This window comes from Macrobrachium nipponense, chromosome 6, assembly GCF_015104395.2.
Source record: "Macrobrachium nipponense isolate FS-2020 chromosome 6, ASM1510439v2, whole genome shotgun sequence".
Classification (NCBI taxonomy): domain Eukaryota; kingdom Metazoa; phylum Arthropoda; class Malacostraca; order Decapoda; family Palaemonidae; genus Macrobrachium; species Macrobrachium nipponense.
In genome coordinates this window covers 120122494-120149993 of record NC_061108.1, presented here as the reverse complement: position 1 = coordinate 120149993, position 27500 = coordinate 120122494, and the positions used below count along the sequence as shown (strand labels likewise).

The 27500-nt window shown below is 36.7% G+C and overlaps 2 protein-coding genes across 2 annotated transcripts in view; both read right to left on the bottom strand.

Annotated features, from left to right (window-relative positions):
* LOC135216619 (uncharacterized protein DDB_G0271670-like) overlaps positions 1-9811 on the bottom strand; it is a 94500-nt gene extending 84689 nt beyond the window's left edge. Inside the window, exons 1-9 of the mRNA XM_064252001.1 lie at positions 9685-9811; positions 8576-8659; positions 8499-8535; positions 8089-8318; positions 7935-7992; positions 7591-7650; positions 6352-6401; positions 3707-3731; positions 1164-1246 (exon numbers count right to left, since the gene is read on the bottom strand). Coding sequence (XP_064108071.1) covers positions 1164-1246; positions 3707-3731; positions 6352-6401; positions 7591-7650; positions 7935-7992; positions 8089-8318; positions 8499-8535; positions 8576-8659; positions 9685-9811 — 754 coding nt within the window. The remainder of the gene's footprint in view (positions 1-1163; positions 1247-3706; positions 3732-6351; positions 6402-7590; positions 7651-7934; positions 7993-8088; positions 8319-8498; positions 8536-8575; positions 8660-9684) is intronic.
* LOC135216074 (uncharacterized) overlaps positions 1-27500 on the bottom strand; it is a 307218-nt gene that overhangs the window by 274513 nt on the left and 5205 nt on the right. The gene's annotated exons all lie outside the window — the stretch shown is intronic.

The following is a 27500-nucleotide window of genomic DNA, read 5'->3' as shown; positions in this document are numbered from 1 at the left end:
TGGCTGCTACATCAGCAAAAGTGTCCAGGAGTATTCAAAACACTTCTCTTTATTTTTTTATTTTTCGTTAATTGTAAGTAACAGAAATGTCTCATGTTAGTTTTAATCGAGAGAGAGAGAGAGAGAGAGAGAGAGAGAGAGAGAGAGAGAGAGAGAGAGAGAGAGAGAGAGATAAATTAAACACTGGAATCAACACTGGCTGCTACAACAACAAAAGTGTCTAGAAGTATTTAAAACATTTTTTTTACGTTAATTGCAAGGAAGAGACGTTACGTACTAGTTTTAATCTCACTCATCCCCAGTCATATTTTATCCCCATTATTAAAAGTAGTTAAGAACAAGAAGCATTAGTTGAAAATTCTGAAAATGAAGAACGCGAGTTATACGCATAAGTAATTCTATATACCCTGAACGTAAAAATTCAGTTACTGTCTTTTTATGCCTTTCATTCACTTGCAAACAAATTTAATTTGTAACAAATTCTTGTAACTGTAGCTTAGACATAAAAGGAACTTATATTAACTGTGACAAAAAAGGAAGTAAGTGAACTTTGGCTATAAACGAAGCATTACTAATAGCAGGAATTAAAGGAGACGCCGTTATCATTATTGGACCAACTTTCAAATTATGTTCAAGAGACCCTATACCAATTGTAAAATGAAGAGAAAGGGAACCAATACTAGCTGTATCATAATGAAAAAACGATAAATTTATCAATTTTACTGAATCAATACATAAAGCATATGCCAACTGTATCTGCTGTTGGCATACAAATACAATGGACCTTCAGAAACTATATCTTCCAGAAATTGAACGTAACAGCCTGCATCTACAACGATATTGGGAACGTATAAAATACTAACCACAGCGATGAAAGGAACGTTTATACCATCTGCATCTTAATGCCAAAGAGAACGTATAGCTTTACAGAATGATAAAATTGGTGACGTTCATTATACCATTGTGATACCAGTTTATGAGGAAGTGTTAAGACTACAATGCGACAGTGATGACCACATTTAACTTGAATTGCTCAGGGGATGGCGATAAAACCTTTGACTTGATAACTGTAAACTGATTTGCTAAATGAAGTGGCAATTATTTCCAGTGTAAAAAAAGACATAAGATTCGATAGAAATTTTTGAAGAGATTAGGTTAATTACACCATATTTTCACAATAATGAAACTATCTGATATAATACTACTACTACTACTACTACTACTACTACTACTACTACTACTACTACTACAACATCTACAATTATTATTGCTATCATTTATAGATTAAATTGTTTGCTATAACTTGATGTCAATCTAGATATTTTAATGATGAGGAGAATATGACGTATCAGTTCGAAAGAAGCGATGCAAGGGATTCAAAAGATGATGATTTGTGGAGTTACTTCACCTTCACCTGTTCATGAACAGGTAAGACAAGGTTGGTTGGCCAGTAAAGCTGACAACCTAAGCGGGAGGTGAGGAGGAGAAACAAAACCAGCATTATGAGACGCCAACTATAGGTAGGGAAAGAGACAGATTTAGTACCATGAACAACAATAGAAACAAGAGTTGCCCGACCAGGAATTAAACGTGATTTTACAGCGCTGGAGTGAAGCCTTAGCTAAGGAGCGTGGCTGGAAAGGCCACACGCTAGAACTATACAATATGTAATGATTTGATTTAGGAAATTTAGGCTGTCAAGCCCAGCGCTGGGGCAATTTTGGCCATTCAGTGGTTAAGACAATGAGAAGAGGAGGGAGTGGGAGGGGGGATGGGGTTGGACAGCAAGACTGAAAAAAAGGAGCAGCTAGGAGCAGAGGGACGCTGGAAACACCCTTAGTAAATTTGGGGCCTAAAACCGGTACACCCACCAGCAGCAACACTTTTACGGCAACTACTCAGCTTCAGGGTTAAAAATGTAACTGAACAGTAAACTCCAAGTTTGCAAAAATAATAATAATAATTAATAATAATAATAAATAAGAATAATAATAATAATAACTAATAATAATTAATAATAATAATAACAATAAAATAATAATAACTAAAAGTTGAATTAAGATACTGGTTTACGGGTATTTTGGCACAAGAGACAAAGTCAAACAAGAATATTATTTTCCTGTTTGGGACATAACAGCTTAAGGCGTTCTGGTTCGTTGTGGATGTGATTTACTTGAATTCACTGATGAACAGCATAAACTGACAATATATAATCATATTATTAATATTATATATTATTATTATACTAAGATATATATTAGATATATATAATATATATATATTATATATAATAGATTATATATATATATATATATATATTGTCAGTTATGCTGTTTCCATCCAGTGTAAATTCATATCACATCATATTATATATCAAATATATTATATATAATATATTATATATATAATGCAATATATATCATATACATATTATTATTTGATATATATATAATATTTATATAATATATATATATATTAATATATATAATATATATACTATATATATAATATAATATATATAATATTATATATTATATAATATATATAATATATAAGTCTACTATTCATATAGATATAGTATTGGTCAGTTATGCTGGTTCATTCAGTGTAATTCATATCACATCACACGAACCGAACGCCTTAGCTGTTATGTCCCAAACAGGAAAATAAAATAATTTCTTGTTTTGGACTTTGTCTCCTGATGCCCAAAATACCCGTAAAACCCAGTACTCTTAATTCACTTTCTTTATTAATTAGAATTATTATTATTATTATTATTAAGTTATTATTATTATTAGTTATTATTATTATTATTATTATTATTTTTTTTGCAACTTGATTTACTGTTCAGTTACATTTTTAACCCCGAAGCTGAGTAGTGCCGTAAGTGTGCTGCTGGTGGTGTACCGTAGGCATTACTGAAGGGTGTTTCCAGCGTCCCTCTGCTCCTAGCTGCTCCTTTTTTTCAGTCTTGCTGTCCAACCACTCCCACTCCCTCCTCTTCTCATTGTCTTAACCACTGAATGGCCAAAATTGCCCCAGCGCTGGGCTTGACAGCCTAAATTTCCTAAATCAAATCATTACATATTGTATAGTTCTAGCGTGTGGCCTTTCCAGCCACGCTCCTTAGCTAAGGCTTCCACTCCAGCGCTGTAAATCACCGTTTAATTCCTGGTTCTGGGCAACTCTTTGTTTCTATTGTTGTTCATGGTACTAAATCTGTCTCTTTCCCTACCTATAGTTGCGCTCATAGATGGTTTGTTCTCCTCTCTACCTCCCTTGTTCAGCTTACTGCAACCAACCTTGTCTTACCTGTTCATGAACAGGTGAAGGTGAAGTAACTCCACAAATCATCATGTCATTTTGACCCCAATTCGCTGGCCCTGTTAGCGGGGAGGCCCCCTCACCTTCTTTCATGCCCAACGGGGGGGGGGAACGTCAGGGGGTGATGTGTTTGCCCCATTGCCCCTATGCCATTAGAAAACCTTTAAACATTGGGCCCCCTTTTGATCCCTTGATTGAACGCTTCTTTCGAACTGATACGTCATATTCTCTCTCAGCATTAAACAATTTAATCAATTACAAATCAAGTTTTATAGCAAACATTTTAATCTAAATTGAATTGCAATACTAATTGTAGATGTTGTAGTAGTAGTAAGTAGTTAAGTAGAGTAAGTAGTAGTATAGTAGTAGAGTAGTTAACTACTTACTACTTACACTACGACTACTTACTATACACTACTACTACTCACACACTGACTCAGTCTTCAAGATAGCCTAATACATTACTATAATTGATATATATATATTATATATATATATATATATAATATAATATAAGATATATTATATATATCTTAAGACTGAGTCAGTGTGTGAGTGTGCGCGTTTGCTTGCGTGCGCGTGCTCATGTTATGGAAATATTCCCTTAATTAGGTAATGCTCCATTGTAATCCAGCGGTCACCTTCCCCATTGTTAATTCAAAACACTGGCATTCTCTCCCTCCCTCACCCTCTCTCTCATATCCTCTCTCTCTCTCATCTCTTTATCATCGGTCCTCTCTCCTCTTCCTCATACACACACCAAAACCAGGAGGAACAGGCGATTATGTCCTACACAAGAAAAGCTTCTCTTTCTCTCTCCTGATTGTCGCTTCGTTGACGCAAATGTCTGAAATTCTTGGTCGAGTCGCAGAATCATGGCGAATAATGAACTGGAGAGAGACGGAGGGGGTTTAGGGCCAATTTTCGGCCTTAAAAAAAAAAAAGATGAAGGAGACCAATTAATTAGCATCATTATCCAAAACAATACGATATCCATTTGGAAGGAGCCTATAGAAGAGCGTTTGTGAAGAAGTGTAAACAGAGGCAAGGCGATACCAAATAGATATGAATGGGAAAACGACGTATCCACCCCAAATAATACGAAGTCAGGAGAAACATTTTCTTTAAAAGGGGGTACCGGGGGGGAACATTTTAAACGGCGGGCGTATTTCAATTGACTGTACAAACGTATCAGCGAATCCGCGGAGCAGAACAGACATATACGCCGATGTGCGAACGCGTCAGGGAATACAAAGGCTGTTATTGGAGGAATTTCAATGGACTGTTGATTTCAATGGGTCTTTGATGCCATTTTAAAAGTTCGGACGATTAAGGGTGGGGAGGGGGTGGCAGGGGAAGTCAAGAGTGTTTACCAAATATCTCGGCTTTATAAAACTTAAATTGGCGTTGTTGGGAACGTAATTTTAGGTGCTATTTTGACAAAACATGAAAAATATCGGCATTTAATAAATTTTGTAAATATATTAGATGATTTAAAAAGACTTGAAGGATTTATTATTATTATTATTAATTATTATTATTTTTTATTATTTATTCTTATTATTATTATTTATTATTATTATTGATTATTATTATTATAAAAAGTGAAGGTAATATATAAAGCCCCATGATGATAAAACCTGGTCTAGGGCTAGACGACGGCAATTGTAAAATGAGAGTTTTATGTCAACAAAGACTATCATCTACCTTCCACAAAACCAGAATGTATCTTTGTAATATAGAATTATACTATATACTTATATATATATCAGAGAGAGAGAGAGATGAGCAGAAGAGAGAGAAAGATGAAAGGATGGAGAAGAGGAGAGAGAGAGAGAGAGGTATTAACGAAATTAGAGATTAAAACATCAAAAATGAGAATACAAAATACTAAAAAAAACCTAAAGCATAAGTAAATATGGTTAAGAAATAGGTCAGAAAGGTCAAGTAAGGTCAAGTAAGGTGAAGGCGCTCCAGGGAACAGTTGACCTTCCCTACTGAAAAATAGCCATTGGAAGATGGACAAAAAGGAAAGCTGATAAAAGCAAGTAAGTGTCTACTGGCATGAAAATAGTTGGCAATAACGAGGACAATTTTCAGTGGTCATATATGTCCCGTTTAGCTGAAAACTAGACATATTTATGATGAGTGATTGAACATGTATATTCATAATTACAAGGCAAAAGGAAGACTAATCTTACTGTTACTTCATCAAGTTTATCATACTTACGGAGTGTAAAGTGACGGTGACAATGGGAGGAGAGAGAGAGAGAGAGAGAGAGAGAGAGAAGAGAGAGGAGAGAAGAGGAGAAGAGAGGAGAGAGAGAGAGAGAGGTTAAATGTGAAAGGACTTTTCCCTCGGTGAATTATGATAGTTTTAGGTACTGGAAAACACAAGCTGACAAACAGTAACAGTTATATTATTCGCGAAACCAAATAAGCAAGTAAGAATAAAAGGGAGACTAATAAACAACTGAAGGGCAGGAAAAATCAAACAAGAAAGAATGGGAAAAAAACTCTTTAGAACGGGTCGCCCCCTCTCCCCCAGAGAAGAAAAATAAAGAAAAAAAATCAACACGGAATGAACAGAGCGCAATAAACGAACAATAGGGAATAAAGGGAGACGAGAGAGAGAGAGAGAGAGAGAGAGAGAGAAGAAATTACCCGAAGGTCAAGCAACACTAAAAGACGCCATTTCCATAAATACAATTGCTGTAGTCTACGAGAGGGGCCAGACCTAAGCTGGCCCCGAAGCTTAAGTAGGTATAGAGGTATACATACGGGTAACCCCTAAGTAGAGGTGTATTGCATGGTAGATTAATGGTGCCATTACCATAGACAGAGAGAGAGAGAGAAGAGAGAGAGAGAGAGAGAGAGAGAGAGAGAGACTCATGGGATAATTCCCTAACTTATGAGGAGGCCGGGGTTAAAGGAGCTTATAGTTTGAAACCGCTTGGGTGGCCTGGAATCATCCTTCCAGTCCCATACCAGTCGCCCCTTCCAGTTGGGCCGAATGCGTTATCGGACAGGAGGAGGAGGAGGAAGAGGAGGAGGAGGAGGAGGAGGAAGAGAAGGAGGTGGGGGAAGAGACATTAAGGAGGAAGAGGAGGCAATGGAGAGGAATCACTAGGCCGAAAGGTGGAGGAGAAGAAGCAACAGGAGGGAGAGACAACTTAGGAAGAGAATTAAGCTGAAAGGCTGAGGAAGAGGAAGAGGAGGAGGATGCAATGGAGGAGGAACATTAGCTGAAAGGTGGAGGATGCGAGGTAGGAGGCTGAGGCTGCAATGGAGGAGTTTTAGGCTGAAAGGTTGAGGAGAAGAATCAAGGAAGCTGAGGATGCAATGGAGGACGAGCATTAGGCTGGGAGGAGGAGGAGGGGAGGAGGGAGGAGGAGGGGAGGAAGGGAGGAGGAGGAGGGGGGAGGGGAGGAGGAGGAACTAGGGGTATTAGGCAAGAAAGAAAAGTAACAAGTGGGTAGGGGGAAGTTGCAGGAAAACGAAAGGTAGAGCAACTGCAGGAGATGAGAAAAGACAGGGAACAACAAATTCTACGTGCTGCTCCATGAGCAAGAGCCTGTGCTGGTACAAAGCCAGCTTAATCTCAAACAACAACAACGACAACAATAAGAACATTTTAAAAAAGTTTAGCAAACAACAGCAAGTAAAAATAATACAAGATTAGCAAACGAGAACTTGAAGTGCTTAGGATACGATCAATGAAGTAAATAAAAACAAAAGGAAGAACGGCCCTGGAAGTAAACATTAACAGGAAAAGAGAGAGAGAGAGAGAGAGAAAGAGAGAGAGAGAGAGAGAGAGAGGTATTATAGCAAAAACAGAGACGAAGATAACTGGAAAAATAAGATGATAAAGCAATAAGACAGAGAGAGAGAGAGAGAGAGAGAGAGAGAGAGAGAGAGAGAGGTGTAGCAAAAGCAGAGACGAAGATAACGGGAAAAATACGATGACAAAACAATAGGAGAAAATGATAATGGGAAAAACAAGCAGATATTAAAAGTCAAGAGTTGGAAGAAAGACCTATAAGAAAATGCAAGTGATAATAAAACAAACATTAGAAGATATTAAATAATATCTGCAAAGACTAGAGAGTAATGATAATGCAAACCTGCTGTGAAGTGGGTATCAGTAAGAAGATGGAGAAGAAGCAAGAAGAGAGAATAATAAAAATAAAACAAGCACTGTAAGATATTAAATATTTACAAGGACTAGAGAGTAATGTCAATGAAAACTCGCTGTGAAGTGTGTATTAGGAAGAAGAAGAAGAAGAAGAAGAAGAAGAAGAAGAAGAAGAAGAAGAAGAAGAAGAAAGGGCCAGAGGAGACAATAGTAAAAATAAAACAAATATTTAAGATATTAAACATTTAAGATCACGATAAAAGTAATGATAATAAATGATTACATATTTGCAATGACAAGAGAGTAATGATAATGATTGAATAATAGCAAGAAAAAGAAAGAAGGAAGAAGAAAGCACAGCAAGCAAAAGGAAGAGGAATAACAAAAAACAAATGTTTCAAGAATATTAAAATATTTGCAAGGACGAGAGATTAATGATAATGAAAACTCACTGTGAGGTGAGTATTAGGAAGGAGGAGAAGAAGAAGAAGAAGAAGAAGAAGAAGAAGAAGAAGAAGAAGAAGAAGAAGAAGTAAGAGGAGAGAATTACAAATATTGCAAGATATTAAATATTTGCAAGGACTAGAGAGTAATGATAATGCATACTCTCTGTGAGGTGAGTATTAGCAAGGAGGAGGAGGAGGAGGAAGAAGAGGAGGAGGAGGAGGAGGAGGAGGAGGAGGAGGAGGAGGAGGAGGAAAAAGAATAGGAGTAGGAGGAAGAATAGGAGGAGGAGGAACAGGAGGAGTAGGAGGATGAAGAGGAACAGGAGGAGTAGGAGGATGAAGAGGAACAGGAGGAGCAGGAGGAGGAGCAGGAGCAGGAGTAGGAGTAGGAGGAGAAGGAGGAGCAGGAGGAGAAGAGAATAATAAGGCCAATTAAGAAAAGAAGTGGTTGATCCGGATCTTGAATCTATACAGGTAACTTAGCTGGACATCCAGGAACCAGACGTTGCGTGTGACGAAGTGATTGCCAGCTTTGTTGCAGCTTCGGCCCCGATTGGCTCACGCCGTCCTGGTCTAACACGAGTGGCGCAAAAGAAGAAGAAGAAGAAGAAGAGGAAGAAGACGAAGAAGGATTTGGAGCTCACAAAGAGATGCTAAGTGAGTGGCGCGAAAGAAGAGGAAGAAGAAGAAGAAGAAGAGGAAGAAGGAGAAGAAGAAGAAAAAGAGGAAGAAGAAGAAGAAGAAGGATTTGGAGCTCACAAAGAGATGCTAAGTGAGTGGTGCGAAAGAAGAAGAAGAAGAAGAGGAGGAAGAAGAAGAAGAAGAAGAAGGACGAAGAAAAGCAACAACGGGAAGAACGAAAGAACGCAAGAAGCAAACAGGAAGAAGAAAAAGAAGAAGAATAAGCAGGATTTGGAGTTCACAAAGAGAAGCTAGGTGATAGAAGTGCCATGAGATGTTGGAAGTGAAAACTTCGAAGGAAAACAGCAAGGTTAAGAAGTGTGATAAGTTACGGAAAAATTCGCAGTGGCGAACGAGAGGACAGGACACGAAAAACCAAAGGAGACAAGTCGGAAAGGAAACCGAACAATAATTCGAGATAAGTAAAACAGGAAAACAAAACAAAAATCCTAATACAGTGCATAATGAACTTCTTAGTCTCAAGTTCACCTTTTTCAATTTATTTAGAGGACGGCCAGTGAAAAAATGAATACAATATTTTGTTCCTTTGTCTGAACTGAATAGCGTTTCTTCTGACTGTCTTCCTGAGTGATCTTTGGAACCCTTTTCGTATAAGAAAAAAATAAAGTAAAAGAAAGTTATCGAATCTTGCAAAAAACCTTTGGTGATATCGTGCAAGAAGCAATAAATCACAAATGTATCCAAAAGCCTTGATATAAGGAACAGAAAAAAAAAATTAAATAAAGATTAACAGTTGTCACTATTCAGCTTAGGAGTGTCCTGCAATATCTAATACATTTCCTTCTAGGGACCCAAGAGGGTGCCATTATTCATAATAAATAAAATTTTTGTTAACAAAATATAAGGTTCAAATGAACAACAGCCAATCTCAAGACTCATTGTTGAAAAATGCTGGGTATTGGAGAGTTGAAATTTGAACTTAAAATCAATTAAGTAATTTGGATCCTTCATTCCTACTAAACCACTTCGTACTCATCCAGTATCTACCTTATTTCTCAGGCCACTATAACAAATCTGTTGCTGGTAGGCCAACGGACTTCGTGTATGGTTCCTATGCCTCAGGGTCCTATAATCTACATTCTGTAATAGGTCGACAAACTCCTGTTTCTTGTAGGTCCCAGGATCTTTCTACATTCCGTAGGTAGGCTACAAAGCTGCCTGTACTCCTGTCATTGTTGACTTCAGGGTCATTGCACTCTCTCATTTTGTAAGAAGGTTGGAAAACAGGATACAGTCATATCTCTTCAGAGAGAAAAGTCACAAGAAATGGTGCATCGCTTGAGAAGAAAGTTCGATAACTTACAACATTAAGGAATTTCCCTTTTTTTTTTCTTTTTCTTTTTTTTTTCAAGCGACTTCATCCGTCATATCAACCAAAATTTTTGAGGTTTACAATTCGAAATGGATTCAACAATACACTCAAGTATGTTTCTTATTTTGTAGGGATTTTGTCGGTTTCACTTTATTGCCGCCATGCTATGGAATCTGTCATTCTATCTCGCGAATTCTCGCAACATCTCGCAAATAAGAATGCTCTAATGATTTCCTTTTAAGAATGCGGTTGGTTTGACATTGTGGCATAAATGTACATATCCGTAAGTATTTATGAAACAGAATAATCATGTGAAAGAGGTAAACGGAACATTAAGAAAAAGAGACCTACGACTAAAAATAGACAAAATATTAACTTAATAAAGATATTAGAACAACACATACGTATATGTACATGTATACACACACACACACACACACACACATATAGTATTAGATATATATTAGATTATATATATATAGTATATATAAATTATATAAAAATCTATTAAAGATTTAAAACTAGAACGGGAACGACGGTATTCACGGTAAATATATATATTAAATTACCCATAATATTATATATATAATATATATATATATTATATACACATTTAGGTATATATATATATTATATATTAAATACATATATAAATTAAAAAAATAAATAATATATAATATATAGATACATATATTATATTATATATATATAATATATATAATTATATCATAATATATATTATATATTAACTATATATAAATGCGGGAAATATCGAAGTGGATACCAAGGTTCATATGAAAAAAAAAATTCCACGGACAAAAAAAAAAACAAAAAAAAAAAAAAAAAAAAAAAACCTCCCTGAAAACAGAGAGACTGAAAATAACAAACAAAATGTAGATAACGGATCGTAATGGCAGCATAACGCCTGAACGAGACGGAGAAATACGGACTGAAGACGTCGGCCGGTTATGTATACACCTATGCCGGCGGTCACTCATTCCCTAGAACATGACCGGTCGACGATGGCCCCTCGGGGAGAACGCCTGCTGCCGAAAATGAAGAGCTGTGGCTCCTCCCTCCTCCCAGGGACCGTTCCTCCTCCTCCTCCTCCTCCTCCTCCTCCAGTAGTGCTGCTGGACCTGACCGGTCTTCCTCCTTCTCCTCCTCTTACTCTTATTCTATGTCTTCTCCCTCTTCTTCTTCTTCTTCTTCCTAACCGATCCTCTTCCTCCTACTTCTTCCTTCTTCTGCCTCTTCGTCTCTCCTCTTCTTCCTCCTCCTTCGCCTCCTCCTAGTTATTCATTCTTCTACCTCCTCTTTCTTTTTTCTCTCCTCTTCCTCTTCCTCCTCCTACTTCTTCATTCTTCCGCCTTTTCGTCTCTCCTCTTCTTCCTCCTCCTTCGCCTCCTCCTAGTTATTCATTCTTCTACCTCTTCTTTCTTTTTTCTCTCCTCTTCATCTTCCTCCTCCTACTTCTTCATTCTTCTGCCTCTTCGTCTCTCCTCTTCTTCCTCCTCCTCCGCCTCCTCCTACTTATTCATATTTCTACCTCTTCTTTCCTTTTTCTCTCCTCTTCCTCTTCCTCCTCCTACTTCTTCATTCTTCTGCCTCTTCGTCTCTCCTCCTTCTCTTCTTCCTCCTCCTCCTCTTCCTACTTTTTCATTTTTCTGCCTCTTCTTTCCTTTTTCTCTCCTCTTTCTCTTCCTCCTCCTACTTCTTCATTCTTCTGCCTCTTCGTCTCTCCTCCTTTTCTTCTTCCTCCTCCTCCTCTTCCTACTTCTTCATTCTTTTGCCTCTTCTTTCCTTTTTCTCTCCTCTTCCTCTTCCTCCTCCTCTTTTTCCTCTCCACATCCTGGTCCCTGGCCTCTTCCCCTCTTCCTCCTTATTTTCCTACCCCTCCTCCTTCTCCCTCCCCCTTCCTCTCCCTCCCTCCCCTCCTCCCTTATGATCCTGCCGTCATATCGGCCCTAAAAGGACTATAGTAGGAGGAAAAGAAACCGACTAGTAGGAGGAGGGCGACTCATCCCCACTCTCCGCCCCCACCCCCCCCCCCCCCCCGACACAAAATAGAGAAGTGAGAGAGGGCGAGAGGGACCCCTGTAATCAACCCCACAGCACGCCATTACGAAGTGGGTCTCTCTCTCTCTCTCTCTAGTCGAGGTTATAGGGACGATTGGCATTCTTGCGTTCCACATACGGTGGAACAGTTCCCCAGGTAGGGGGAACCTCTTCGAATATTATATTATTATTATTATTATTATTATTATTATTATTATTATTATTATTATTATTATTATTATTATTATTATATCTGCAAGGAGCACACCTTCATTGATTCGTGTCTTGTTGAAATAATGGCAGTTTTCATCGAATTAATCTTATACAGGTTCTTTTTATTTTTAATGCTTCTGTTTTATTATTATTATTATTATTATTATTATTATTATTATTGATTATTATTATTATTATTATTATTATTATTATTATTATTATTATTATTAATTATAATAATAATAATATTAATAATAATAATAATAATAATAATTATTATTATTATTATAATTAATTAATTATTATTATTAATTAATAATATTAATTACATTATTATTATTAATAATAATAATTATTATTATTATTAATAATAATATTATTAATATTATTATTAATAATAATAATAATATTATTATTATTATCATTGATTCATGTCTTGTTGAAAATAACGGTATTTTTCAGCGAATTAATCTTACACCAGTCTTTTCAATTCTTCTGATAATTCGTGTTCCTGACTCAGCTAAGTTGCTGAGTAGAATTCCACTATTAATTTTGTCTAAATTAGGATATTCGTCAAAATAATAAAATATTTGTGATAAAATATTTTCGACGAATACCCTAATACTGGAATTCTACTCACCAACCTAGCTGAGTCAGAGAAACGAATTATCAGAAGAATTGAAAAGTCCCTGTGTAATTCGTTGAAAACTGCCATTACTGTTAAATAAGATATTATTATTATTATCATTATTGTTGTTGTTGTTGTCTCTTTTACCAAACGAAAACATAATTTGCTACGTGGTTCTTTTTAATTTCGATATTAATAATATTTATTATGTATCGTTGCTGTTATCTTTCTACTAAAAATAACTCTAGTTTGTCAAGAGACTGGGGAATCACATGTGGGGGAAACTTCAGTGAAATCAGGATTGATTTATGTTTTTTTTCATGAGTATTTTAATCCAATTCTCGCCTTATTGGGCAATTTCTTCATTTTATTGACATTACTTTCAACTCCATTTTGATATGGTTCTCGACCTTGTTATCTTAATCGTTATTTTATTGCTTACTTTTTTTCAGCATCTCACCTTACAGGTATACTACTTATTCTTATCTCATTATCCTTTAAAAAATTTACTTTTTTTTTTGTTTTTTTTTGTCAAGGAGAGTAAGGAACTCGGAATCAACAGAATACCTATGTGGTGAGATGCAGAAAAATAGCAAACAAATAAAGATAAAAAGGAGAATTAAGTAAACGGCGATAAAACGCAGAAAAAAAAAGTAACGTGAGAAACAATAGAATAATGCCATAAAGAGAGAATGAGAACACAACTCCACGAAAGAGAATTAAAGATAAAAGAAACAGGCTGGCGAATAAATACACCTGTAAACACACAGCAGTTGAGATGCGTCAGAAAAAAATGAATTGTGGTCAACTTCAAAAGCGTATGAAGGAACGTTAACCACCACCTATCTTACCCATCATAATGGATAGGTACTAATTAACTGGCTTATCTCTCTTTTTTTTATTTGTTCTCTCTCTCTCTCTCTCTCTCTCTCTCTCTCTCTCTCTCTCTCTTCCATTTTTTTTTTCTCATGAAACCTTTTTTTCCTAGTTTTAACTCTATGTTTATCAGTTTCACTTCATTCCTGTCTTTCTCCTCTCTTTAATTTGTTTGCCTTATTTTTCACATCTCTCTCTCTCTCTCTCTCTTAAATATATTTAATTTCTCTCACTATACGATTTACATTTTCTTTATCATTTTCCATCATTTTATCTCTTATATCTCAATTCATTTTCCTCTCTCTCTCTCTCTCTCTCTCTCAAGACTTCCAAGCTTCCCCTAAGAGCGTATCCTTGGTGTCTTAATCTAATACTTAAATTACTACGAGACATCCAAGCGCATCTAATCCTTATCTGTGATTGGGCGGGACCCATTAAACCCATTTTGTAGATGACCAATCAGCGCATCAGAAGCCGGCCAACACCTGACCAATGGCGCGTCATGTCCGCCGATGTGTTGTTAATTAAGGCGAGATTTGTAGCTACCGTGGCTATTTGCTGTCTTACACTACCAGACAGTAAAAAGTAGATAAGGCTTTACGGCCTGACTTTAATCTCTCCCGCGAAACGACCAAACCAAAACGCCACAAAAAAGAAAAAACATATGAATAAATATAAGATAGAATGAAAATAAAAGGGATGGAAGGTTATATTTGTTGTCTAAGCGAGGGAGCTGATCGCAGTGAAAGTAAGAAGTCTCATTGGATCAAGTAGGAATTATTATTATCTTTATTATTATTATTATTATTATTATTATTATTATTATTATTATTATTATTATTATTATTATTATTCAAAACATGTACATGTTCATACAGACAAGGCAAAACCGGCCTTGTCTGGAATATGAAGTCTCGGGAGATCAAAGCGATCGATGCTCTTAAATGTGAAAAGTAAAAAAAAAAGATAAATAAATAAAAAAATGAAATAGATAAATAAATGATAACTGATAATTCGGTGATTTACCCACTTTGAAACTGACTTCACACACTCAAGTTGTGACCTAGCTTAACCTGGGCATTCAAGCCTTTTCTTTTTGTTTTTTGTTTGTATAGTGATTTTACGTTGCATGGAACCAGTGGTTATTCAGCAACGGGACCAACGACTTTACTTGACTTCCAAACCACGTCGAGAGTGAACTTCTATCACCAGAAATACACATCTCTCACACCTCAATGGAATGCCCGAGAACCGAAATCGCGGTCATCGAAGTGGCAAGCAAAGACCATACCAACCACGCCACTGAGGCGCTTTTCGGTCAATTTCCCACAACGAAAAAAAGATCCATTGTTACTGTCACTTTTATTGTTGGTGTATTAAGCTCGTCTTACGCCAGGCCGAGCGCTCGCCCTTCGGAACAGACCGTAAATCGTAAGTAAGCATTTAGGATCCCCTTTGACTCCCGAAGGAAGGACCTGCTCTTCCTGCGAGGCGCTATCTCCAAACACCATCTCGTCCGAGGACCTTGATCTCGGCAACGCCGCTACCGGAGAGGGCCATGTGATTGGGGTAGGGGGTGGGGGAAGAGGAAGAAGACACCACACGGCTGCCCGTTTTATGCTTCGAGTCTATTGCATAATAAATTCTCGAGCTCCTGACAATCCCCGTTGGATGAGGTCCTCCCGGTGGGTGCTTAAATTACCTCAAATCCTGACGACTCCTATTCGCGGCGACTCTCTCCGTCGCTGATAAACAGCCGGGGGGCGTCAAGGAGGAGAGAGAGAGAGAGAGAGAGAGAGAGAGAGAGAGAGAGAGAGATGTGATCTGAAGGGTCATAAACGCTCGGGTGACGTTGAATTGTGTCTGAAGGCTAATCTGGGAGGTGTGGGCTATGGACGGGGTAGTAGTCATATTTCGGGTGAAGAGGTGGGGACGGGAGAAGATGGGGGGGTTTGGGGGCTGGGGGCGGTAGGGCCAAAAGCCGAGGCCCTACGTGTCGTGAATAAATCACAATCGGGGACACTGAGTGACTTCCCGTTGTGTCTGGGTGTGTAAACAAGACGCGTCGTAGATAACAGCTATCACGGACAACTTGAGCAAATAGAGATAGATGGATAGACTTCAGGAATCGCGAGGAGCGTGGATTTGATAACGTGAGGGGTTCATACTTCACTCTTATGTATGAGTATGAGCGAACACACTCGCGCACCTATACATACCTTGTGTGTATATGTTGTCTCGATCTCATACTCGGGAAATGATTCCAAATGGAAGTTGAACCTATCCAGGATTTGAGAATGTGTGAGTTTTTTCTTTTTTATTACTAATTTCCTCTTTTGGATATCAGGTCCTCAGCGGAAGCTTATATCAATAAGAGGTTATTACGGCAATTACAATTATAGTGTTTTTATATAAATTATATATGTATATATATATATTTATATATATAAACACATACATACTTATTTATTAAATATAGATTTGAATTATTGACATGCGGAAAAATACGACTTAGCAAAATAATACAGAATGAACTTAAAGATATTCACATAAAGATTTAAATGACATCTTGGCGATGATAATTCCCAGCTACAAGCAGACTGCGTTTACAGAGCAGAAGTGGGCCACATCACTATTAGTGAGAAAAAGAAAATCAACGGCAATGATTATATACGCCAGAGTTCCAGACACACTATCAAATAAGAAACGCGTTTAGAGACGCAAATCTCCGCCAAGGCTGAGCAAACCAAAACCTCTCGCCAGCGGGGGTCCCATCCCTAGATTCAGGTCTCTCACCAGACCTAATCATTTGGAGACAGGCACGAGAATCAGCTTTGGTAAGATTTATGTAAAATCTTACCATAATCAACATTAACGTAGTCCTACACTAACAGACAGAACAACAAAATGGTAAATAAACCGAATAAAAAACGTATCTTCTTCAACTTTTATGCCGGGGTAAAAATGGCAATACTTCAATTCTAGTTACTGAGATATCATCTAGGTAGTATGCGGAGACTCATAGGTCTTACTAGAAAAAAAGCTACGCAAAAGAATACAGCCAAGGGTGAGAAATGAAGCAAAATTAGCAGGGATAAGTTCTTGGCAAAATCCTTAAGGAGCCGATAAGTAATTCAATCGCCCTATTAATTTTGTTTGCTTTTTCCTATTATAAACATTAATTATATAGTAACCTACTATTCTTACTCAGCCTGTTCGTAAAAAAAAACAAGAAAATTAATAGAAGCTTAGTAAGACATAGCCCAGGAGGAAGTACGTATATATTAGTTTAACCAGACCACTGAGCTGATTAACAGCTCTCCTAGGGCTGGCCCGAAGGACTAGACATTTCTACTTGGCTAGGATCCGAACCACATTATGTGGAGAAATAAATTTCTAATCACCAGAAATAAATTCCTCTGATTCCACGTTGGCAGAGCGGGGAATCGAACCTCCGGACTACCGAATTGGTAGGCGAGCACGTTAACCACTCGTCCAACGAGGAACGATACCCCCGGAGGATGCCATATACTAAGCTCCTGATGGTTATTTGATTATAGGATTCAGAGGTAGTAAGAACTCATTGAAGATTACAGGCAAAGGACAGACGACGACACGGGGATGAGTAGCTCCTGATTTTTTTTGGGGAGGGTGCAAGGGAAGTTGTCATACGAGATACGATATGAGAGATCCTGAAGTAATGGATCTCACAGAAAATTGAAAGATCTTGCTCTGATGGGATGGCAGGGAATGAATTTGAATTTACTGAAATCATTCTTGAAATGAACTGCTTTTGACGTAGTAGTCCCATACGTTAAATTGTTTTTTTCGTGGTTTTATGTATCTTTACTTGAAATGCGCACGATAATCTTATAAATAGGAAGTGATTATTATTATCACCATGAATGATCATGATAAGCAAATATCTTATGGCTACCTCAAACAATTTTCGAAGGAGGTTTTCAAACTCCAAAGATTAACTGACTGGTTATGAAAATATTCTGGCGTCACAACCACCATGGTCACTGCCGACGCTTTGCTCTCGCAGCATTTTGGAGAGAAAAAAAAAATCCTATGAATATTCTCACATTATCTTAGTTACTCCCTCTGCTCCCAAATTTGGCTGGCCCCAGAAAAGACCTCGAAGGGCGGAGCTAAGATGGGCCTTAAGTGAACGCCCCCAGAGGCGTTCTGTCAAATGATTTGATAAATTCGCTTTTATGCGTTTTTTTCCTGGTTTAGATCCTGCTGAGAATGATAATGTGGTTTCCTTAAATCTTGAATATACAACAAAGGAATCATAGAGACCGTTTCGTAAAAAATACTAGAAATCTAACTTCGTTTCTACCTGGACGACCATTTTCGCAAAAATCAAGGAGGCTGAATAACAAAGGCACGTGATTCTGGGAATATAAAGGAAGGGTGAGAATTCGACATCTGAAGGGGAGCCAATGACCCAGTCGCTCACGACGCCAGATAACCCCTAACTGATTACATACTCTACAATCGGAAACGGAGTCTACTACGTCTAGACTCAGTTCAGGTCGTTTACTGTTGTCATTTGGCCAATTTATCTTCTGAAGTATTTCAGGCAGTAGTTTGATTCATTTAGATTTACCTAAATCTCAACTCATAACTCATTGTTCTATCAATTATTCACATATTTCATGAAATTGAGGCTGTCAAGCCAAGCACTGTGGCACTTTCAGCCATTCAGCGCTCAATTACAGTAAAAATAGGGTTAAGTACATCTTAGTTTAACCAGACCACTGAGCTGATTAACAACTCTCCTAGGGGTGTCCCGAAGGATTAGATATATTTACGTGGCTAGGAACCAACTGGTTACTTAGCAACAGGACCTACAGCTTATTGTGGGATTCGAACCACATTAAATCGAGAAATGCATTTCTAATCACCAGAAATAAATTCCTCTGATTCCTTGTCGGCAGAGCAGGGAAGCAAAATCGGACTACCAAATCGGTAGGTGAACAGTGCACCTAACCCACTCGTCCAACGAGGAACTCGGTAAAACAAGGAAGTTGGTGTGGTTGCTTAAGTAGCAAGACACGGAAACCAAGAATATAAAGGAGATGAAGTACAGGGCATTAAGGGTGGAACTGCGAGAAAACCCCTAAGTGCACTGAGAACTAATGATCAGAGAGGCTGGACAGCAAATCCGAAGAAAGGAAGTGAGAATGAAAGTAAAATAAAAGGCCAGTAACTATGTGCAGCTAGGGGCCAATGGGACGCTGCAAATGCCTACAGTGCACCACGTGAACTTAAGTGAAGTTAAGCAGACCTGGGTTTGGTTAATACTTGGAAAGTTGACCGCAAACGAACTCCTGATGTCGCTGGGACATTAGGTTCCATGACAATTTCATTAGGTTATTGATTATATAGACTTTAGGGATATAATATGAGGGATAGTGTCACAGTGACTATAAGAAGCCAAACCAGTGGTTGAACGCCTAAAGGAGTTTTAACTCTCACAACTTTCGATTGATATCTGCAAAATTAATATTACAAATGTAAGACTATTTAGAAGTGTTTCTCGGAAAAATCGTGTGACGATGGATATAAAAAAATTTACAAAGAACAGCAAATACAACAAACTACTGACAGTCATATTTCTGATGTAACTTCTACACACATATTAAAAAAAAAAAAAAAAAAAAGGGAGTGCTGGCAAAGTTTCCCTGTCACACATCAGCAAGCGCATATCTTTCATTTTAAGATGATTGATTATCTTTGCTGAAAACTATATTAATAATGATTTTCAGGGATAACAATTATACCACTGTTAACAACGAAAAAGTTTATAGGTCCTCAACCACTATGCCACGGAATACCATTCAAGATAGATCTGAGATCACTAAAAGACCATCAGCGACTATCTTTTGCTAGTCATTTATTAAGGGTCAATAGAATCTGATACTCCAAGTACCAAAGTTCATTAGAAAAAGTGTGGCTAATCTTGTTAAGAGCAGGACTGAAATCAATCAGAATGAATCAGACAGCAGCTACTTATTCAAGGGGCTGAACATCATCTATTCAAGACAAGACGATAGCGCTACATGATTTAGAATACGTAGCATGGAATATAGAATTTGGTCCAAACGCTAAGCGCCGGGACCTATGAGGCCATTCCGCACTGGAAAGGAAATTGACAGTAAAAGGTTTTGAATGTTTAACAGGAGGGAAACTTCGCAATTGCACTATGAAACACTTGTTAGGAGAGGGTGGAAAGTACGATGGAAGAAAGGGAATAAGAATGGAGGTATAGTAAAATGAATGAAAGTGATTGCACTTAAGGGCCGAAGGGACGCAAGAATTAGATTTGAGTAAAACTTTCTCTGCCATAAAGTATTAGACAACTATTTGGAGCAGATGCGGGATTGTATAATTTCTGTTCAACAAACAAAAAATTATTACAGAAAACAAAACACAATACAATACACCGAGTTCAAAAGAGAAGGTTATATTATATTATTTAAAAAAATAAATTAAAAACTGAATGTTGGTTGGTTAAGACTGACCGGCTTTGTACTTGTACGGGCCCTTGGTAAGGTGTTAGAGGGCATAAATAACTTGACGTGGACCTCTGGACTCGGCCAAACTAACGAAAGCGTAAAACAGAATGATCTATAATCCAATCGTCTTTGATATGTAAGACCTCTTTCATATTTTATGTCTCTTGATCGAAAAGCAAATTTGGTTAGAAGGGGTTCAGGATGCAAGGCATCAAAAGGGGGTAGTATATCAAGAATGTTTACTCTTGAAGGCTTCATTGTTTGTTTGTATGGTGCTTTTACGTTGCATGGAACCAGTGGTGATTCAGCAACGGGACAAACGGCTTTACGGGACTTCCGAACCACGTCGAGAGTGAACTTCTATCACCAGAAATACACATCTCTCACTCCTCAATAGAATGGCAGAGAATCGAATCCGCGACCACCGAGGTGGGACGCCAACACCATACCAACCACGCCACTGAGGCGCCATTGAAGGCTTCATGAAAAAGCTCTGCTGTGTCCCTGGGATTGCTTCGAGAACACACAGCTGAATTTCGACGGAACTTCGTCTGCTAAACGTAGATCGACATCACACTACGGAAAATGATGTCACTGAGGTACTTTTCATTTCCCATAATGCCCTTTCCCATCGGCCTCACCCCAGCCACCACCCCTCCCCCCACCCCCCAAAAAAGGAAAATAGATTTTAATTATGAATATTAAACTTAAGAAAAATTTAGGGACAACAAGTGAGTATAAAATCTACATTATGCTCACTTGTTGTCTCTAAATTTTTGCAATCATTCCTGCCTTTATAAAGTTTTTTTTTTTTTTTTTTAGTTTAATATTCATAATTGGAACCAAAATTATTCTTTGAATGGCCGGACGGGTGGAAAATCTAGTAACACTTCCTCCCAGGTAAGTAAAGTAAGCTTTCATACTTTGTATGTTAACGTTAAGTAACAGTCTTCATAATATTAATGAAGGATTTTTCATGCATTAGTGTTACAAATGAAATGCATAAAGTAACAAATGAATAGAGTTTCGAGTTTAGCCCCTGTCTTAAAATTAGCACTTGCTCTAAAAATAAACGGCGGATATTGTGAAAATGGAAAAATAAATGAGCATAACTGTATAATCAAATGTACTAACACCTGTAACCAAATCAAACAACACCTGTATAGACCCAGTTCCTACACCAGTTGAATTTACGTCCTTCGCGTTGTATAATTATTCTGTCTCGATTGGCTTTAAATTGGATTTGTATTCCGCGTCGTCGTCTCATATAAAGACCAGCCCCGTCTCTCGAGCGTTTCTCGAAAAAAAAAAGGAATAAAAAAGACAAAAGAAGTGAGTTACAAGTCTCCAAACGAGTTTCCAATCTTTGTGATATTTCTGACGTGGGTGAGTCACCTGCATATACATTTGGCACAAGTACAGGATGGGTTTGTGAGTATGTTACTCGTTTTTGCTCATACGCTAACTTATTCCTTCGTTCATGCAATAGCCCTAGCACTAATTTTACTATTTCCACACGAAATTTTTAATATTATTGAGGTTTATTGCATCCGATGAAAACTGTTGAGGACACATGATATTTCAAAATTTATTTGGCAGGATATTATATATATATATATATATTAATAATATAATATATATATTTATAATATATATGGCATTGGCATATATTATATATATAGTATATCTATATATCTAATCATATATATATATAATAGATATGTTATATATAGTATATATATATATATAATTATTTATTTATATATTATATATATATTATTTATATATATAGATATAATATATAGAGGAATATATAATATATTATAATTTATTTATATTATTTATTTATATCCTATATAACATAATATAGCTTATATATATAAGATAATTTTATATTATATATATATTAATTCTATATACCTAGATGTGCTTATTTATAAATTATATTATTTAAAAATTTTTTTAAATTTTTATATTTATATATTATATATAATATATATATATATTTATTATATATGCCACACTAGCCAAAAACACCAAGGGTCGATTCCAGGACAAAAGATGTTCCATTAAAGCCCATGACACCTGTGTTTGGAAGCAGGACCTGAATAGGAAAAAAGACGTATTGCTTTTTAGGCCTCTCGGTTCCTTCACACTTTTGGGATGCTTTTATTACCCAAGGGCCCAAGCCTTTGAACCTCTATAAGAAATAGCTTACCACTTAACCCAATATATCTAAACTCGTATATAATATACATACATACATACAATCATACATAATAAAGGTATAAGCCAGAGGAGGGAAAGATAAACACTGGAGTAGCTACAAGATCTTTCGACTCACGTCCTTTACTTTGCTAAGTAAAGGACGTGAGTCGAAAGATCTAGCAGCTACCCAGTGTTTATCTTTCCTTTGTGGCTTATACCTTTATTTATGCATTTATCACGTTCCAAACTTTCGGGATCCAGTTATCCTAAACATACATACATACCAATACATACATACATACATACCTACATACATACATACATACATACATACAATACTAAATACAATACATACATACATACATGCAATACATCATACATACATACATAATATATACATCATCATACATACATATATATATATATATATATATATTATATATATATATATATATAACATACACACTATAATATAATATACATTTATAAACAAATAATATAGACAAAGTGAGGACATCTGTATTCTGCGAATGATAACACGTAATACCATTACCTCTTTGTAATCGACTAAGGACAAAAAGTAATGAGAGTAATGAGTCTTATCCAAGACAGCAATTATCAGCTTGACGAAGGAAGAAAAAGTCAAATAGTAAGAAGAAGAAGAAGAAGAAGAAGAAGAAGAAGAAGAAGAAGAACAGAAGAAGGAGGAGGGGCAAGTAATTTGTTAAGTTTCAACTATTGTGGATTTTTTGTACCTATCTATCTATCTATGATTTGACTCAGCTATATATTATTCTCTCTCTCTCTCTCTCTCTCTCTCTCTCTCTCTCTCGCTCTCTCTCTCTCTCTCTCTCTTGATGAACATCTGGGGAGCAATTTGTATGCAGGATTGACAACCCGTAAATTCGTACTTGCCAGGTATCGGCAAAGATCGTTTGTGTAGGACAGAGAGAGAGAGAGAGAGAGAGAGAGAGAAGAGAGAGAGAGAAATCATAAAGTATACTTGGTGAAGAGAGAGAGAGAGAGAGAGAGAGAGAGAGAGAAATCTAGTACGTAGGAAAGAGAAGAAGAGAGGATAGAGAGAGAAGAGAGATACAGAGAAAATCATAAAGATGAAGAGAGAGAGAGAGGAGGAGAGAGAGGAGAGAAATCATAATAGACGTATGGAGAAAGGAGCAGAGAGAGAGAGAGAGAGAGAGAGAGAGAGAGAGAGAGAGAGAGAGAGAGAGAGACTTTAGGAAAGTTTATTATCAGAAAGACAGGGAAAACCTCCAATAATTATTATCATTGTTAATTATAAAAAGTCTTAATACAGGTTTCCGCCAAAAAAATACTCAAATCTAAAAAAAAAACACACAGACAAAATCTGCCAAAAACGAATTAACGCCCTCTTTCGAGCCTCCTGACATTCAACAATTTTAAGGAAATTTAGAATGCGAAGGTTCCCATGTAAATGAATTCAGCTCAATCTGAGTACGATGAAATATTCCTGATTATTGTGTTCTTAATTTTGACTTCACTAAATACCAATGGCGATACACTGTACATTATTTGTTAGCCTAAGAAATCCTAAAGCATGAAAACGACATGCTGGGGCTATGGGACTTGATCTCTAGATGTGTATATATTTCATTTTAATGTGTCAATATATACATGGATACATTTTGTCAATGAATGACTGTTTAAAACAAAAAATGCTTTTGAATTTCTTGTATGTTCTATTCCTATATGTTATATTGTCAACAAATTAAGACTTAAGTGGACTTTACGCAAAATGGGTATAAAAAGGTTAAGAACCTCCTAATAGTATGTCCCAAAGTATGATACAATAGTCTACGGGTGTGAAACGTCAAACTTAATGTTAAGGTCTACTTTTTATTTTTGGTTATATTTGTATAAATCCTTCTAGTTTTATAGATAGGCACATAGACACATAGAGTGTTTATTTGTTTGATTATCTTTTTGTAATTGTTATATTACTCTATTTTCTATGGTAATTTAGTCTCATCAAATTTTGCTGTAAAATAAATTCACCAAAGGACACCAAAGTTATCATGTCATGTATTTTACATTACGTGACGCTAAATATTTACTTTTACGATTAGACATAATATCCTGATGAAGGTCTCTTATTGACTCTTTTCTTGAGAACCATTCAAATGGGTGATTATCATGAATAATAATAATAATAATAATAATAATAATAATAATAATAATAATAATAATAATAATAATAATAATAATAATAATAATAATAATAATAATAATAAAATCCTAAAAGTAGCACTAGTCTTCAAATGGAGAAACAAATCCACAGTTCTGTAAATGTACAGGTATTTAAATTTAAAATTTTGAGGATAGCTTTCGGGAATCTGTTCTGTTCCGCTTTTATATATATATATATATATAAATATATATATATATATATATATATATAGAGAGAGAGAGAGAGAGAGAGAGAGAGAGAGAGAGAGAGGGAGAGAGAGAGAAAAGGGGAACCGAACAGATTCCCGAAATCTATCCTTAAAGTTTTAAATTAAAATAAATGTACATTTACAGAACTGTGGATGTGTTTCTCTAATTCAATAATAATAATCTGGCATGCAAACGTTTATACAGCCCACGTTTTACATATACAAATAATCAGCTTTAAATTTAAAAAAAGAAAAAAGATCCAGCTGCGATTACTGTCCAGGTAAACACGAGTTCGTAGCAGAGTAAACAGGACTCGAGTGATAAACGACACATTCACTCTTGAGAGTCAAATGCTTATCGGCAAAAGCTGACAACTTGGTCGCGGTTGCATACCTGTTCCAAACCGATACCGGTGTGGTCCTTGAGAGATAAAACACGTGCTAAACACGTTTATTACCATGCATTATTTTTTTTATACATGTGACCAAGTTACTAAGGCTACGTCAGCCAAGGCCAGCAACTACAATCGACTTCGACTTTGTATTATGAACACAAATTCAAAGATCTTGCTTTATTAATTATGCAATGTCCTTTACTGTGACCCACATTGCTCCCACTAGTCTCTTAAACTACGTCGGAACTTTTGGTTACAGAGATAGGAAATTATGCGACTACAGTAAATGGCATTCATCAGTGGTTACCCATCCCTGCATCGACCACGCCCAGTGATGCTCAAGGTTCACTGATCGAGATACCAGCCTTGTAGCGAAGGTAATACTGTCTGATATTTATTGGTGTTAAACCGTAGTCCAGTTACCGATAAAACTCATTACCCTTTAACTTTCTAGTGGTATTAATTTCCCTTTTCCAAATCTTAAAGTGAAGAACCTTTTTACCATTTTTTTTTTCACCTACTCGAAGTTAATTTGTCTCGATAAATCGAAAAGTTAGCTACCAAAACTAACGATATTTGTTTGTTTATATGGTGTTTTTACGTTGCATGGAACCAGTGGTTATTCAGCAACGGGACCAACGGCTTTACGTGACTTCCGAACAACCTCGAGAGTGAACTTCTATCACCAGAAGTACACATCTCTCACTCGCCAGTGGAATGCCCGAGAATCGAACTACCGGTCACCGAGGTGACAGGCCAACACCATACCGACCATGCCATTGTGGCGCTCTAACGATATTTGGAATGCTGTAAAGGACAGATATCTCTTTAGGCATGTGTGCTATCTCTGGAGTGGCTATAGTGAATCCTTGCTAATAATCATTGCAAATAGATCACTGGTAATTAAAAATCCACCTCGTTCGGATTATCGTGTTTCTTCGCCAATAACCTCATTCTATTGGTTATCGTTAGATTCCCCGCTCTGCCAACGTGGAATCAGAGGAATGTATTTCTGGGGATTGGAAATTATTTTCTCGATATAATGTGGTTCGGATCCCACAATAAGTTGGAGGTCCCGTTGCTAGGTAATCAATTAGTTCCTAGCCACGTTAAAGTATCTAATCCTTCGGGCCAGCCATAGGAGAACTGTTAATCAGCTCAGTGGTCTAGTTAAACTAAGATATACTTAACGTTTTCCATTGGTTATCAAAGCTTTCCCAGATTGCCCATTATACAGGGTATCCATAAATTCCAAGTACCTTTACAAGCATTAAATACTCATAATGGTACTGGGACTTTATGGACACCCTGTATGTTAATCGCAAACACTTGTAATTATTGCTTCTTCCGAAAAAATTTCAATCGGTAACCTCCGATAATCGTAAATTTAATCCAACACCCTGTATGTTAATCGCAAACACTTGTAATTATTGCTTCTTCCGAAAAAATTTCAATCGGTAACCTCCGATAATCGTAAATTTAATCCAACACTGGACTTTAATAAAAGAGTATAGTAGAATATTCTGATTTAACTATATTCTAATAAAGGTATTGAAAGAACATACAAAACTATATGTGTTTGCCGAATACAGATATATGAAATACTTGTAAACTTATTAAAAAATAAAATGTATATAAATATATATATATATATATATATATATGCTATAAAACTGTTATCCTTTGCCAATAACTACTTATGAACTTCTACCAGTCTAGCTTCCCTCATCTTTGTGGGTTATTCTCCAAGTGAAAAAAATCACGTATCGTCACATACTTCATTTACCCTTATCCAGTCCTACGTCGACCGTGATATTGTTTGTTTGAATGGCGTTTTTACGTTGCATGGAACCAGTGGTTATTCAGCAACGGGACAAACGGCTTCACGTGACTTCCGAACAAAACAACGTCGATGGTGAACTTCTATCACCAGGAATACACATCTCTAATTCCTCAATGGAATGCCCGAAAATCGAACTCACGACCACCGAGGTGGCAGGCCAAGACCATACCGATCACGCCACTGAGGCGCTCTCACTGATTCTTGGTCGTCTTACTCGAGGGACTTCGGGAAATGTCCTTTGTCGTTGCCATCAATGCATTTAATAGTTTGGTATAAGTCTGTTACTCAAGCGCTTTTCCCCTCTGCAAGGCTATTTCCAAACATCTAACTGTTTATCAACTATTTTTGTTGAAGGCGCAACATCTGCTATAGTATATTCACGCCTTGCAATGCTCCTGATAAGCCAATCACAGGGA